General features: G+C 35.6%; 2 protein-coding genes across 6 annotated transcripts; both read right to left on the bottom strand.

Annotated features, from left to right (window-relative positions):
* Positions 1–3,108: 3,108 nt before the first annotated feature.
* Positions 3,109–8,873, bottom strand: LOC125815338 (uncharacterized). Of its 4 annotated transcripts, none has more exons than XR_007442166.1 (7): positions 7,728–8,873; positions 7,443–7,616; positions 5,946–5,983; positions 5,791–5,878; positions 5,369–5,488; positions 3,387–3,491; positions 3,109–3,253 (listed from the first exon to the last, which is right to left on the bottom strand). XR_007442166.1 is itself a non-coding variant. In XM_049494790.1 (7 exons), exons 1-7 carry the CDS (start codon positions 8,859–8,861, stop codon positions 3,212–3,214), a joined length of 1,692 nt encoding a protein of 563 aa, XP_049350747.1. In that variant the 5' UTR covers positions 8,862–8,873; the 3' UTR covers positions 3,109–3,211. The 4 variants fall into 4 exon arrangements, 2 of the variants coding, with proteins under 2 accessions (XP_049350747.1, XP_049350745.1); XM_049494790.1 differs by having other exon boundaries at positions 3,387–3,485; positions 5,791–5,871; positions 5,946–5,987; XM_049494788.1 differs by having other exon boundaries at positions 3,387–3,485.
* A 573-nt stretch (positions 8,874–9,446) lies between these two features.
* On the bottom strand, positions 9,447–13,877 carry LOC125815347 (protein TRIGALACTOSYLDIACYLGLYCEROL 1, chloroplastic). 2 transcript variants are annotated; one of them, XM_049494801.1, is made up of 3 exons: positions 13,805–13,877; positions 10,735–10,842; positions 9,447–10,533 (listed from the first exon to the last, which is right to left on the bottom strand). In XM_049494801.1, exons 2-3 carry the CDS (start codon positions 10,779–10,781, stop codon positions 9,495–9,497), a joined length of 1,086 nt encoding a protein of 361 aa, XP_049350758.1. In that variant the 5' UTR covers positions 10,782–10,842; positions 13,805–13,877; the 3' UTR covers positions 9,447–9,494. The 2 variants fall into 2 exon arrangements, with proteins under 2 accessions (XP_049350758.1, XP_049350756.1); XM_049494799.1 differs by having other exon boundaries at positions 10,735–10,845; positions 13,805–13,865.
* Between the last annotated feature and the right edge of the window lie 972 nt (positions 13,878–14,849).

The raw sequence follows: 14,849 nt of genomic DNA, 5'->3' as shown, positions 1-14,849 counted from the left end.
GCTTTCCCTATTTTTTTTCCCCAAATCATCTAACCACGGAAACCATGATTCCGATTAATTTTTTTTCTTTTCTTCTGACTTCTAAGGATCCAAACTAGGATTTAAAGAAAACACCAAGAACTAAACTGAGTTAACAACATCTGTCCTGGTAAAACTCATCCGCCCATACTTATCAAGCATTGAAGCAAGCTTAATAATTTTGTACACAAATGTGAAATAGTTCAAATGAAAATCTCTACACACTTCAGCTAACCATTAACCAATCAAACAAAAAAAGAAGAAATTTCTTTAAAAAGTAAAAAAAACAAATGACATTGATCAAACTAATCATGACTCACCGATTAAGAATTCTCGTTTAACCAACAAGCAGTAAAAGAATCACCACTTTCACTGCAACTAAAATTGCTGTAAATACCAAAGTTGCACTGTTTCATAGAGCACTCTACTGTGAAAGAAACGAAAAAACAAGAAAGCAAGAAACAGAGTTCTGTCGGTTTACCGTGATTTCTCTTTCTCTCTACAACACAACCAAGAATAAGAACAATGTCGCGGTGTATTTTCCGGGAAAAAAAGAAACAAGCAAAACTATAGTTTGAGATTTTGTAACTTCTTTTGAATGCAATTGAATGGCATAAATTAAAGAAGAAATTCAGAAAAACCCTAGTCAACCGCCATTGAAAGAAGCTTTCAATTACCAAAAATGGCAGAGAAACAACTGTGTGTGAGTCTCTTTCTTTCTTGAGTGGTTTATTGTATTTCTTATATCAGTCTGTGTGTGTATTGACTGCTGCTATTATGCGCAGGATACGTGACTGTACAACTGGTAACAGCTAACGTGGAGAATGAAGAAAGGGGGTTATTTTCGACTTTTTAACTGTTCTTGTTTTCGATAAGGTCTGTGTTTTCGAATGACGTGTAATAATGAACCGAAAAATAAACCGGATCATCGTGACCGTTAGTTGATTCAGTACACGGTTCTTGATTTCACCACTTGAATAAATTGCTTAAAATGTTAAAAGAATGAAATAGGAAATAGTATTATTATTATTATAGTGAAAACAAGAAAATTCAAAATATTATAAAAGTTTTTAAGATGAGAGAATATGATTTGACCTATTTGTACAAGATTAATCCTTTGGGTTTATTTACTCTAAAATAAAACCTTTGGAGGTAATTAATTTTCTTTTTATTTTTAGGAAATTAATCCGTAATCTTTTTAAAACTAAATATCTTTATTTATACGCTGAAAATTCCAAAATTAACAACTCTTGGTTTGATAATTTGAATAGCATTTCGTAATATTTAATAACAATTCATTTTTTTAAGGATGTAATAATTATCTCTTTTTACTAAAAGTAAGCAACAATCGTAAGGATAACTGAATTGGTGCAATATGTGTTATTCCATAATGGAGTTTAAGGATCAATTTTCTCTCAACACCTTCTTAGTCAAGCTTGTCACAACAGGCTCGCCTAAAACAATTTATATATTAGTTTGCGACCTGATCGAAGGATTACCAAATCAAATGTTCATAAATTTATTAATTTTTCACGTAGTTTTTTCATCCCAAAGGACAAAGGTACAAAAAGAGTAAAAGGAGACAATTTTATGGATGGTGACTTTGGAGGATACAGACAAAATTGTTTGATCATCATACTCATTATTTATGCATGGAAAGAGAAGGACACCACCACATGTTACCCTTACCACAATTGGAATGGTTATTTTCTTCTTTTCCCTTATTTTGAAGAACATTATTTGACAAAGCATATTGGGGGTTTATTCCAGTATCAAATGTCACTAAGTAGAACTATTGATGTGACTTTTAAACTAATTTAGTCGCATTTTGCATGACATTTTGAGCAAGAAGAATTCAAACAAAAGATTAATTATATTGGCTTTTATATATTATATTATATTGGCTTTCATATTCACATAAAGTCAAGAGCCTTTCTTGTCTAGGAACTGCTATTGGTTGATTGTCATTTTCTGTAGTCCTTTTCACAAGAAAGATTTTTACATTATTCAACATGGATTTTTTTTTACTTGTATAAAAATACTAACCTCACCGATTGAATTATCGTTTTGAAATTTGCAAACTTATCATTGAGGTATATGTCAATTTGAATGGTGTGCCGTTTAGAGCCGAACAAACAAATGAATGTCGATTTTCATGATGGTACGAAACAAAATAACAGTAGAAGTATAACAGATGTCAATTTCTCTGAGAGTTCAAAAAAGAAAAAGATTAACATCATACTATAATTCATCTATACATGATTTTATGTACTAGTTGAACTCTTTTTATTCATTTTTCTTTTTAAAAAATATCACTGCAGTGACATAATAATGACTTGAGGATTCGAAAAACATTATAGCAATTTGATTTCTAAAGTTTAGCCCACAATTAGCTGAGGATTCCACTATTAGACTAGATGCGACAAGACATGAATGCATGAAGCTGATTAGACTGTTATATTTTACTAGCTTCACCTGCCCTTTATCCAACAATTTAATAACCTGAAAATATAAGACAGGTAAAAGGTAAACACTCAAATTCTTTAGCCAATCCAGTAGCACAAACTTCTAGGGGCAAAACGCATCAGCAAAATTGATTTTGCTGTTTTAGAGTCAAATCAAGCTTTACTGAAATGAAACGGAAAGAAACAAAAAACGTAAAACAACCTTATTGTTGAGAAGGAAATCAGACCAAGCTCATGTTCTGAACAATCAATCGTACTTCACTTTATTAATCAACAAAAACTAACTGCCATAACAGACCAAGAACATGGGAGGGAGAAGCCTGCACTTCTACATGTATACTGCATAAGTTAAAGCTGATAATAACAGATGACAAATTTCTAGTTTTACATAAGAAAAGTACATTTAAGACAATAATTGCAAAAATAAAAGATAAATACATCAAGTTTCAACGGCCTTGCTAGAGAACAAGTTCAGCAACTATTCGCTAGAATACTTAAAGGAGCTACCCAATAAGCTTCTAGTGTGACAAGGTGATGCTGCTTACTGTTACTTGTAACAGTTGAAGTGTTTGTGTGTGTGTGTGTGGGGGGGGGGGGGGGGGTTGTGCTTGTATGTGTGTGCATATAACATGCATTACAGCATGGCTTTTACATAATACAATATTTTACCATCATTTTCTTGGCAAACTCAGGAAAGGCGTCTCACAATTCCTAGCATTTCTTACAGATTATGATGAAGTGACAGCAATTGACAATCTTTCCTGGAACACCTGAAAAAATGAATAACATGTGATGTAATGAACATCAGGCATGACCACCTATCGAAAAATGAAAAAAAGAGAATTAAGACTGCATAGCCTGCAGCAAAAGTATGCGAGCATGGCATCAATGCAAAACCATTACCATTCTGAAGTGTTCCAACTCTTTAACATGCTCTGTCTCGAAGTCTTTCACTGATGGCAGCACATAACCAGGGAAGGGCAAATTTCCTGCTTCAAGTACCTACAGCTTTTGAGGTGTAAATGATGGGACAATGCAAATGTTTAAACTTGAAAGTACAAAAAAAAATACTTTTATATCCATTGCTAATGAGCTACAAGTACAAAAATATTATTTTTTTTAAAAGAAGAAAAAGAGAGAGGATGAGCTACAAGATTGATGCATGTTTCATCCCAAGAGAATGGCAGGATGAAAAGCATGCATTCACTTCTACAAACAATCTGATTATCTAATATTAGTCCCAGCTCAAATTGATGTACATGAAAACATAAAGGCTACAGCACATGAGAAAAAAGATCTTCTAATCAGGTAAGTTAATTCTTACAAAATCATCCAAATTGAATGTCCAAGCCTAAACTGAACTTGGGTAAGAGGAGGCTAAAAAGTGATGTACCCAATAAAGTATTTAATGCCGAAACAATGAACAGAAGAGTATTTATCAATCATCATTAAAGATCACCATCACAACAAAGAGCTCAGATGGGCATCTTCTCTACTCTTTTGGTCCCCTGTGACTCATTTCATGTGCAGAATGTTAGTTCCAACATTCAGTAACTTAAGCTTAGTGTTTGGCAATGTGAAAGACGATTGCATGGAAATGGTATTCTGATTGAAGAATAGAAAGAAGGGCATGTCTTGTTCAGAAAAAGTCTGTTGGTATGAAAGGGTGGAGAGGAGAATTTTTAAGATATTAGCAATAATTCCCATAGGCTCCTGTGGATTTGTCAAATTTTCCATTAAATTTTGAAGAAACCAGTGAACCTTGTAGAAGATGGAAGAACTAATTAATTGTAAGAGTGCATTGTCGTCAGAACATTAACGGATATGGAGGATATGCAAACTGAGGTTGTACAAGTTATGAAAAGAAGTGGGGTTATAAGCATAGAGTGTTCAATGATCTGATCTCACGGGAAAACCCAGAAGTTTCAAGAGAAAAGTTTTGTGGAGGGACAAGAGCCGCCTCTTACCTCCACACTGGAAATAAGGAGATGGCCAAAAACAGGGGTGAAGGTCAAGCTGGGTTCCAACAGATATCCAAGGAGCTTAGTTGTTTCATGTGTGTGAAATTGAAAAATAGATAAAACCCAAAAAGGAATTCCTCATCAGATATTTAGACATCCGGTTTGAAATGTTGAGATGTTACAATGGCAATGACAGTGTGCTTGGAACTCTAATGTAATAAAATAGACTAAAGAGGTAGCTGCCATTGTATGAAAATGTATTTCTTGTTCACATTCCTACAAAGGGAAGTGGCTAGAAGGTCCAGATGGGTGAGCAGATATGGGAATAATGCAAAATGACCCTAGAATGTTGGTCCCCACATTGCTTTCCATCAAGAAGAACCGAAGCCAGAACATATTTTGATTAGATTGCTTAATCTACCACAAGTGGTCCGGAAGGCGTGTTCCATGTGATAGGAAGCATCTGTGGAAGATAAATGGAGCTGGAACACAAAGCCAGGTACTAGATGAATTTAAGGTGTGTAAGGATGCGCATGAGGTGAACAACCAATCCTATTCTTGCTAGAATCCAAATCGATCTCAGGGAGATGGTGTACCAATCTGGGTGAGATTTTTCGGTCAACATAGTTGCATTGCCACAAATATCAAGCTTTCACTGCTGGTAACGAATCGAAGCCTAAATGCTGATAAATGACTGCTGAGCAAGTTGTGCCCATGTAGCAACAGGTATTACAGGAAAAGGTACGACAAGTGGAACAAGGAACAATTTTCCAAAACTCCAGTCACATGTTATGGGGAAACTAAATCCTAGATCCACCTCTGTTAAATAAAATTATACCACAAGAGATCAACTGAACGGAATCACATAGGTTGCTCCAAGATATAAGGAAGAGAAACATAAAGATGCATGTAAAGGTTAAATACCAATTTATATCCTTCACAGGTATGTGAGAAATCCACATTGTGGATGTTGACCAGCTGAAGTTTCTCCAGTGCAGCAGATACACGTAGAATTGCACAAAGAATTCTGAATTTCCCTCTCATCTAAGGTATAAAGATAATAGTTAAACACACATAAGAGTCTTGATCTATGCTGACATGTTATCTTCATTTGTCCTATCCATGTCAATTTAATGAAGTGTATCGGTACGTCGTGCAAATCTATAAAATACATTTAAGAAATTTTGGAAATTGAAAGTATCCATTCAGGGATGCTGGTACTTAGTGCAGAACCTCCAAAGTACAAAAAGCTTGCTAAAACTGAATTCATGCATACCAGATACACACCAATAATGGAGTCAGTGAGTATTAGTTTGTATAGCACACAAAAAATAACAATATGATACCTCTTCTGTTAATTCCTCAGGCACCACATGATCACATTCAGGAAGTTTCTTTCTATGGTGTCTCACAAGTAGAGCTATTAACTGGAAGCTGACGAAGATGTCATCAGTTTTCACATTCTGAATGTTGTTTAGAGAAAATAAGGGAGACACCATACCTTAACCTCTTCGACATTATAACCATGTAGATGATCGCCTTTCTACACAGAGAGTGAAGCTTGTCACAATAAGTTACATGCTCCCAATAACTATTTCTCAAGGTACATAAGAGAACTGATACAGCTGAAACCAGATAGATAATCATCAAGCAATATCAATCACAGAGGCCTCTGTATATCAAGACCTCTAGAGATGGGAATTGGGCAGGGAGGGGCAAGTGCAAGGTGGGGAGTTGTTATGCTGGACGCATTAAACAATATTATTATTATTTTTCGGGGGGGGGGGAGAGAGAAAGAGATAAAAATAAAAACAGGGGCTGGTTAGGGTTGTGGAAATTAAAGCTACTGTTTAGTAATCATCCATTTATGCTTCAATTTAGCTTTCTATTGCTTTATTTATACTTCGGCTTTCTTGATGCTTCATATTTCAGTTACAGCTCTGTTTTTTTTTATTGTCAGCATACTTTTTTTTTTTAATCTCTGATTAAGGAAATTATGCCTGCCTGTATTTTTGTAACTTACAATAATGCAAATCACACTCAAATTATGTTTCCCCAACAGAAAATCATTTTGGCTACATCAGGAAGGATTCATATTAGATGATTAATTTATTAGTGTTATAGTGACTATCTAAACGAATAAAGAATCACCATTCCAGGCTAAAACTCTAACAACAACAACAAGAACAACAACATACCCAGTATAATCCCACAAAGTGGAGTTTGAGGAGGGTAGAGTGTATGCAAACCTTACTCCTACAAAAGTATGCTAACACACTAAAAAGGATAATTAATTTCAGAATGATGATATCTGCAAAAGAAATATTTGACTGCTAAGCCAAGGTACAAAGAGAAAGACCAAACTTATCTGGTATGGTACATAAGCCATCCTTGTTTTGAATATGTAAATAACAGTGGCAAAAAAGGAAAAAACATAAAAGATACTCAAGCAGCAGGGCAGGCCCGATTGAAAACGCTTGCCGAGTGGGTTAAATTTTGTGGGCTAAGGCCTAACCCCCCCCCCCCCCCCCCCCACACACACACACACACTGCCACCCCATCTCTACATCTCTTTAAGTTTGAAAATCACAGCTTCTCTATCATTAGCATGAGAAACTATGGCCTATATAGATTGGATTAGATCACCCAATTTAATAAGCATGTCTAATTATTCAGTTCTATAATCAGAATTAAGTTCCATTATTGTTTAGGATTGCCTTTTCTGTAAAATGACTAACATCTTAGTGAAACTTATTTATTTAATTATCCAACTATTTATTCTAAACCAAAATCAGTTAGAGAATTATAAACCAAACAGGCCATGACATCGCTTTAATTATGTCATGCTACTAAGCTGAAGTTTTACACACAAATAGACCAAATAAATCTTTTTGACAGTTTAGTTCGCAGCATTAAATGAACAATTGTTACATAAACTCAACATGCAAAGACACAGAAATTTATCTGAATCTTCCTGGATTAAGAAATAAATACATACCGCTATTATATGGTAAGATTGCTTATGATAGCCCTTTTTACCAGCATAAAGACCAATTTTTTGAAGCAAACAAGCTGCCTCGAGATACTCGAGATCTTTATCCTCCAAGGATACAAAGAATCCATCAGAACCATTGCCTGATTCATACCCTTTTCTCAAACCATCAAACATCTCCTACATCATGAACATTAACAAAGTCATCTCAAAACAATATTTCTACCCTAAAAATATGGAACAAGAGATGGTGAACTTCTTATTGTATCCCATTCCGAATTATCAAAATACCTTGGCAACACTAAAGCATAATGCAGCAGATTTCATGTGTTGCTTGTTATTAAACCTTGTCGCGAGCCTCGTTACAGACCTCCACCTCGCATTCGCCCTTGGATCATAATTATCAAAAACCTCCCCTAACTTCTCTGCAATCACACCCTCACCTAATGCATACCCAGAAACCTCCATCTCCTCAATCTTAAGCTCCTCAAATATTTCCTCCAATAAAACTGCCCCTGCCACAATAAATTCTGACCTCTTCTTGAAAAAGCCCTGCGTTCGAACCTTCCCTCCAACTCTTCTCTCTTCCTCACTCAACCTCTCCACTAAGCCCTTCAATTCGTCCATTGTAAAACTCCAATCCCTCCTACTTTCCTCAGATATGCCCACATTTCCCTCCATATTGCTTGCATAGCCACGGAAAATAGCCTTTTCAATATTCCTAATTGTCCCTGATGAACCAATCACTTTATCAATATTATAATGCTTAACCTTCTCATTTAAGCCCGAGGCACGGATTATAACCTTAATATGTTCCCGCATTTCTGTAACTTCTGGAAATTTTTGAGTTAAAGTGACATGTCCCAATGCTAGTGAAATAGAGAACAAAATCTGCCCCTCTTTGCCAATTACAAACTCTGTAGAGCCACCTCCTATGTCAATTGTGAGAACTGTACGGTCATGAACAGGATGGAATTGAAGTATGCCTTTGTATATAAGGCGGGCCTCTTCGAGACCGGAGAGTACATCAACTTTCAGGCCTAGGGTTTCATCAATCGTTTGAAGGAATTGTGATCGATTGGAAGCTTCTCGAACAGCAGAAGTAGCTACGAGGCGAGAATGGGAGGAAGGAACGCGATGTGACTGGAGAAGCTTCTGAAACTTTCGAAGTGCTGCGGTGGCGCGTAGCAGAGAGGCGTTGGAGATAGTGGCGGAGGTAGTGGTGGTATTAGTATCAAGGCCGAGGAGGACTCTTTCCTTGAACCGATCGACGGTGAGGAAACGGCCGGTGGAAGGGTCGGCGCGAACTACGAGGAGCTTGAAGGAGTTAGTACCGATGTCTACGGCGGCGAAGAGGTTCTCACTAGTGGCATTCCTGGCGGGAATTGAGATTGCGTTGGGAAGAATTGGGAGATTGGCCGACATCTATTCCGGCGACGATTGATGAATGACAATTGTGGATGGTGTCTTCTTTGCTTCTTTACGATTGCTTTACTTTCTCATTTTGTTTTATTTTTATTTTTAACATACTGTATTTCATAACTTTGTTTTATCATTGCTCTACTCATATCCCACTTTTCAATAGAATTATTCTTTATAAATTATTGATGTGTATTATTAGGTAACAATAAAAAAATAATACAATTTATTTAAATCTTAAATTTGTTCAAAACGATACAATCTATTTAAACATTGTATTCATTCAAAACAGTATAACACAATATCATCCATACAAAGAGTATTATAGTAAATACAGAACTTACTCTAGCTAAAATTAGAAAACCAACTTTTCATATTTCTTTGATTACAAAACTTATACATAAACAAATTAAAGAACATTAACAGGTACCAAATTCTAATTGATTTAGAATTAGCACTATTGGTTTAAATCCTAACAAAATGAAAGTCTCCTTGTTAAGAGTATATTGCCAAAGGTATATATATACTCCTTAACATATTTCATTTTGGTAGAAATAAAGATTTTCGAAACAATAAAATTACATGGCTACTACTTTTAACATATTGTGGAACTTTAAAAAATGGAAAACATAAGAAATGTCACATACAGTTCTTCAGGGAATCACCAGCACCCTGGAAGAAACAACATGAGAGAGCAAAGTCCGCTACGAATATGCCAACAAGAGATAAAACTACCGCTGAAGTAGTAGACTCTCCAACCCCTTTAGCACCTCCCAGTGTGGTGACTCCCCAAGCACAGCTTATGATGGATATAATAGCACCAAAAACCTGTGACTTAATCATCGCACTGATAAGGTCCCATGACTTGAGAGCTCTCTGAGCAGAATCCAAGATTATGTTTATGCTAATTCCATAAACACCGTCAGCTAAAAGGGCGCTGGATGCCATTCCAACTGTAAAGCACATTAGGGTCAAAAATGGTAAGGCAATGCAGGAAGCAATCACTCTTGGTGTCACCAAATAATCAACAGGATTTGCACCGAGAACTCTCAACGTGTCTGTCTGCTCAGATACCTGCATGGTGCCCAGTTCCGCAGCAAATGCACTACCGATACGTCCGGCAACTACAATTGATGTGACAACTGGACTTAACTCTCTTGAAAAGGCAAGGGCCAACACCCCACCAACAGATCTATTTAACCCTAATCTAGTGAATTCTCTAACAAATTGGATAGTGAAGGCCATGCCAACAAAAGCTGCAGTTAACAAACAGACACCAACTGACTTAGGTCCAACTCTTTCCAACTGTTGAAGAGTATTCTTCCAGTGGATTTTACCCTTCATAATCCTAATAATAACCTGTCCTGCCAAGATAAGAACTGATAATCCCCTCCATAAGTACCTGGGAGGCGACCACTTACTCAAGAACGCTTCTCCTCCATATTCCCATTCTTCCATTGTAGATGTGTCTTTTTTAGATGCAGTTGTGTCCTCTTCAGAAACAGAGAGACTTGGATAACTATCATTAGAGTTGGGAATCACACAGAACCTTTTCGGTTTGGAAGATTTTAAAATCTTCTGGATCTGAGCTCCTTGATTAAAGTCAAATTTCTGGGGAAGCCAATTCAAGCTCAAAATTTTTACACTTGAGTGATTACTCACCTTACTATACCTGCCTCTGCAATCCATGAGAAACTAATGTGAGTTAATCCAAGTGGCTCAGTATTTTTTAGAAATCCACGTCAGAAACCATGCATGGTAAACAGAAGTTGAATATAAATGCATCAAGTTACATGTTATGCCTATATACAGAATATTGCAAGTACATATACACTTTTTACTAATATATAAATGCAATCCAAGAGGCAAAGAGAGAGACCTTCCAGAAAAGTGAACAAGAGGATAGCAATGAGAAGCTGCTTGCATGTTGGTCTTAGATTACGTGAAATCTTGGTCTTTTATGTCCCTCTCAGCACAAGAAGAAGACCTGCTATAAGAAAAAGAAGCGAAAATCATTCCAAATGTAGAATCTCAACCTCAAGGAGGACATATTTTATGTAAGAGATTTGCAACAAAGCAAATAGATGGAATCTGTGACATTTAAGACATTTGATGTAGAAATCTGAGACATCAGAACTACAGAGTTGAGCAAGTATCTTCTTTTTTCTCATCAGAAACTAACAGAGTCGAGCAAGTATCTTCTTATATGTCATCAGGAACATTATATCCATGAACGGAAACCCTCCCTGACAAAGTGCACAAGGTTCGGGTAAGCTTTTTGGCACTTTGCCCCTCTACTAATTCTATGGCACTCCGACCTTTAAAGGTATAAAAATACCCTCACTAAAGATGGTCAAAATAAAATGACAGGATAAGTTAATGGGTAACTTTCACGTGCCCTTTGAAGGCATATTCATCAATCTTAACAGAAAGAAAGCATATAAAAAAGTATATATACTACTAACGACGTCCCTCATACCACCCCAGTCGCCATATTTATAGTGAAGCACATCTTTTCGCATCCTAGAAGGTGCTCCTTGTGCTCCTCACCACATCATAGTGAAGCACGTCTTTTCGCATCCTAGAAGATGCTCCTTGTGCTCCACGCCACATCACGCCTGAAGGTTTTTCCATTTCCTTAATCATTGGTTACCAGAAAAGCTTTTCTTCCTTAAAATATTTGGATAACAAAATACTAGATAGTGAACTGTAAACGACTAAAACAAAAATGAGGGGAAAATTGAGGGTAAAAAAGACAACAAAGCAAGAGAAAATGGACTTGCCCGGACAAAATCCAGATCCTTCCCAGTTCCCACGTGATGAGTCTGATACCAAATCCTACAGTTCTTAACCCCTGCCACTCCAAAAATTCCCCCTACTTCATACCATTAACTAATAAACTTTTACTTTTTTTCTTATGAAATAAATATTTCATTACAGGTATCAAGAAGATGCAAATTAGTTACACCATTAATTCATAAATTTCATGGACTGCCCTAGTACAAAAGTGTAACAAGTTACCATTAGAACAATAAGCAGAAAAAAATTCACATAATTTCCTTCGCAATGAAACCAGTCGACTATATTTGGGTAAATCTCTCTATTTTCAACTGTAGCAACTTCTGGAATTCCAGCATTTGCAAAGACTATATTACTGTAATCTTCTAAGTTGCAACATAAGAGATTTTTTTTATCAAACGAGTAAAGTTATACTAGATCAATGTATGTGAGGTTAAATCAGTATTAGTAACTAGTTATTACGTCTAAAAACAATGTAGGATTTGTATAAATATTGGAAATGCAAGAAAGACTTGTGGTAAACACACGACAAAAATAAAACAATTTCTACTTGCACTCTTCTTCCTTTCCTTGGTTTGATGCAATTGAGCCGAGGGTCCATCGGAAACAGCCTCTCTACCTCCATGAGGTAATGGTAAGGTCTGCATACACTCTACCCTCCCCAGACCCCACTTAGTGGGATTTCACTGGGTATGTTGTAGTTTCTACTGGCAATGTTGAAAGTACATAGTGTGGGACTACATTGTCCTTTCTCTTAAGGCTGACATGGAAGAGTTCGCTCAAACCTAATGTTAAATATTAGGCAAATGTGCTGAATATCATGTGTGTAAGTTCTGCAGAACAAGTAACTACTTTTTTTAGTTTTTTTTTTCAAGTGACTACTACCTTTTTCATTCAAAACGACAATCTAATAGGAGTACGTAGAATGCTCCCTTTGCTCAATTACAAGATGCTTTACGACAAGCTAAAGAAAATAAAGGGAAAAAAGTACTTATAGATTCATGCTGACCTCCTACCCAATGCATCCAATGAAGAAAAAATTGTTCTCTAAAAGACAAATAGGAGTTCGAAGATCTTATATACGATGGTGAAAGTTTCAATATCGTCCTAAGCATCTTTAGTGTAGCAGTCAGTCTCTGATATGCAACAATACCTAAGATTACCTAATACATGTGAAAGCTTCCGACAACATTTACCTTATATATGACTACTTTTCTAGTAAGCATCTAAATCTTAAGTATTCTTTCACCTCCCCAGTTGATGCTCAAGACTCAGAGAGTTTCACATTAGTTTATTCACTCTTCCTCTCTTATTACCTACAATTAGCAAATCATAACCAAGATTAAGAGTTACAACTTCAATTGTTTCTGCACTCTTGTTTTTATTCTCTTCAGCAGACATCATCCAATGGCTATTCCTAGCTTGTAAAGTTGTACCCAAACTTTCTTTCCCTTAAATTCCCGATTGTACCTAATGCCTGGAGAGTTGTAATTTTGCCTTTCTGTTTCTGTTTTTATGCTTTCCCTTTTTGACTCCTCCTCCGCTTCGTTTACCTCACCCAATTGATAGGAACCATAAAGAACAACAAAAGTCATTGTGAAACTGGAGAAGGTTAGTAGACGTGTAAACATTGGTTTCAATCTAATTTACTGGAAATAGACTCTCTACCTCTAACATAGGGGTAAGTCTGTGTACACTCTACCCTCCCCAAACTCCACTTTGTGGAATCTAGGTATGTTGTTGTTATCATCCAACTGTGGAAACCATGATTCAAAAATATTATTTTTGTTTCCTTCTAACTGTTATTTTCCTTCAACAGTTTATGGATTCCCAAACTAGGATAAAAGAAACAACAAGAATTAAACTACGAGTAACTCATCAACAATACTTATCAAGAACTGAAGCATAGCTGAATAATTTTATATAGAAACCAATCAATGAAACAGCTCTAATGAAACTCTCTCTATGCACTTCAGCGAACTATTAACAAATCCAACAAAAAAAAAACGACGGAATTTTTTCATAAGAAAAAATCCAAAATGACAACATTTGTTTAAAACTAGAAAAAATTGAAGAAAAAAAAAAGCAAATGATATTTGATTAAACAAATCATGGTTCACCGTTAAGAAGCAAGTAGAAAAAGAACCTACCCTCTCACCAACGCAACGAGATTTTGTTGTTGGTAGCAATGGCTTCAATAGGAATCTCCACTGCAGACAAAATTACTGTAAATATGAAAATTGCACTGTTTGAGTACTCCGTAAAGAAACAAAAAAAAAAGAAAAGCAAGAAACAGAGTTCAGTCTCTTTACCCGATTTCACTTTCTCTACAGGTGTATTTTTTAGAGAGAAAAATAACAAACAAGGCTATTGTTTGAAATTTTGTAACTTTTCTTCAAGAATACCATAAATTTAAAAAAATAATAAGGAAAAAACCCTAGATTTGCAGGGAAAAATGAATGGAATGGAAGAGATCAGTGGCTGACCCGAAGAAGAAAAGTAAGAAGAAAAGAAAAGGATAAAAAATCCCAAAACTGAAATAAGAAAAAAAAAAATATTCACTAAGGCCCGTTTGGCCATGCGATATGGTATCATGATATGGTATTATGATATGGTATCATGATATGAAATCATGAGATAAAATTGAAGTTTTGTTTGGACATGCAATATGAAATTTTTGTGTTGTATATTTTCTCATAAACATAAATATCTCATAAGTTGTAAAACTATTAAAATAGCCTCAATTGTTTATTCAATCTTATCAAATAAACAAAAAATTATAAAATCGCATAATAAATTATTCCAAAACTATTTGTTCTCTACTTAAATAATTGCTTCATCTAATTTAATTTAATAAAAAAAATTGAACATAAATTGTAGTGTACTAGTCTTTAATATAATCCTTCCACATAGTACGAACAATTTCCTCACATTGAACTTGCATTTCTCGATCATGTGATCGAGAAGACGAACCAACATTGTTACTTTGAAGACGAACCAACATTGTTACTTTGAGCCATTTGTTGGTCAATATCATCCGCAACTATATTTTCATGCTCATAGATCATAAATATTTCATCACTTTAACAATTGGTTAGTGTGAGTTAAAGTGACTATATGTTGGTGAGAATAATAAATTTTATGTCGGTGAGAATAATAAATTTAAAAAAGTAATTATGTGATTATAAATTTTAT

The sequence above is a fragment of the Solanum verrucosum genome, unplaced genomic scaffold, assembly GCF_900185275.1.
Source record: "Solanum verrucosum unplaced genomic scaffold, falcon-dt-bn FXZP01000261.1, whole genome shotgun sequence".
NCBI classification, from domain to species: domain Eukaryota; kingdom Viridiplantae; phylum Streptophyta; class Magnoliopsida; order Solanales; family Solanaceae; genus Solanum; species Solanum verrucosum.
This window is presented reverse-complemented; position numbering and strand designations above follow the sequence as displayed.

Coding starts and splice junctions, on each gene's coding strand:
- LOC125815338 (XM_049494788.1), bottom strand. CDS start 8,861: ATGTCGGCCAATCTCCCAATTCTTCCCAACGCAATCTCAATTCCCGCC. Junction 3,486..5,368: donor CCTGTGAAGGATATAAATTG/GTATTTAACCTT, acceptor CAAAAGCTGTAG/GTACTTGAAGCAGGAAATTT. Junction 3,254..3,386: donor AGTTGGAACACTTCAGAATG/GTAATGGTTTTG, acceptor TCATTTTTTCAG/GTGTTCCAGGAAAGATTGTC.
- LOC125815347 (XM_049494801.1), bottom strand. CDS start 10,781: ATGCAAGCAGCTTCTCATTGCTATCCTCTTGTTCACTTTTCTGGAAG. Junction 10,534..10,734: donor CTTGTTCACTTTTCTGGAAG/GTCTCTCTCTTT, acceptor CATGGATTGCAG/AGGCAGGTATAGTAAGGTGA.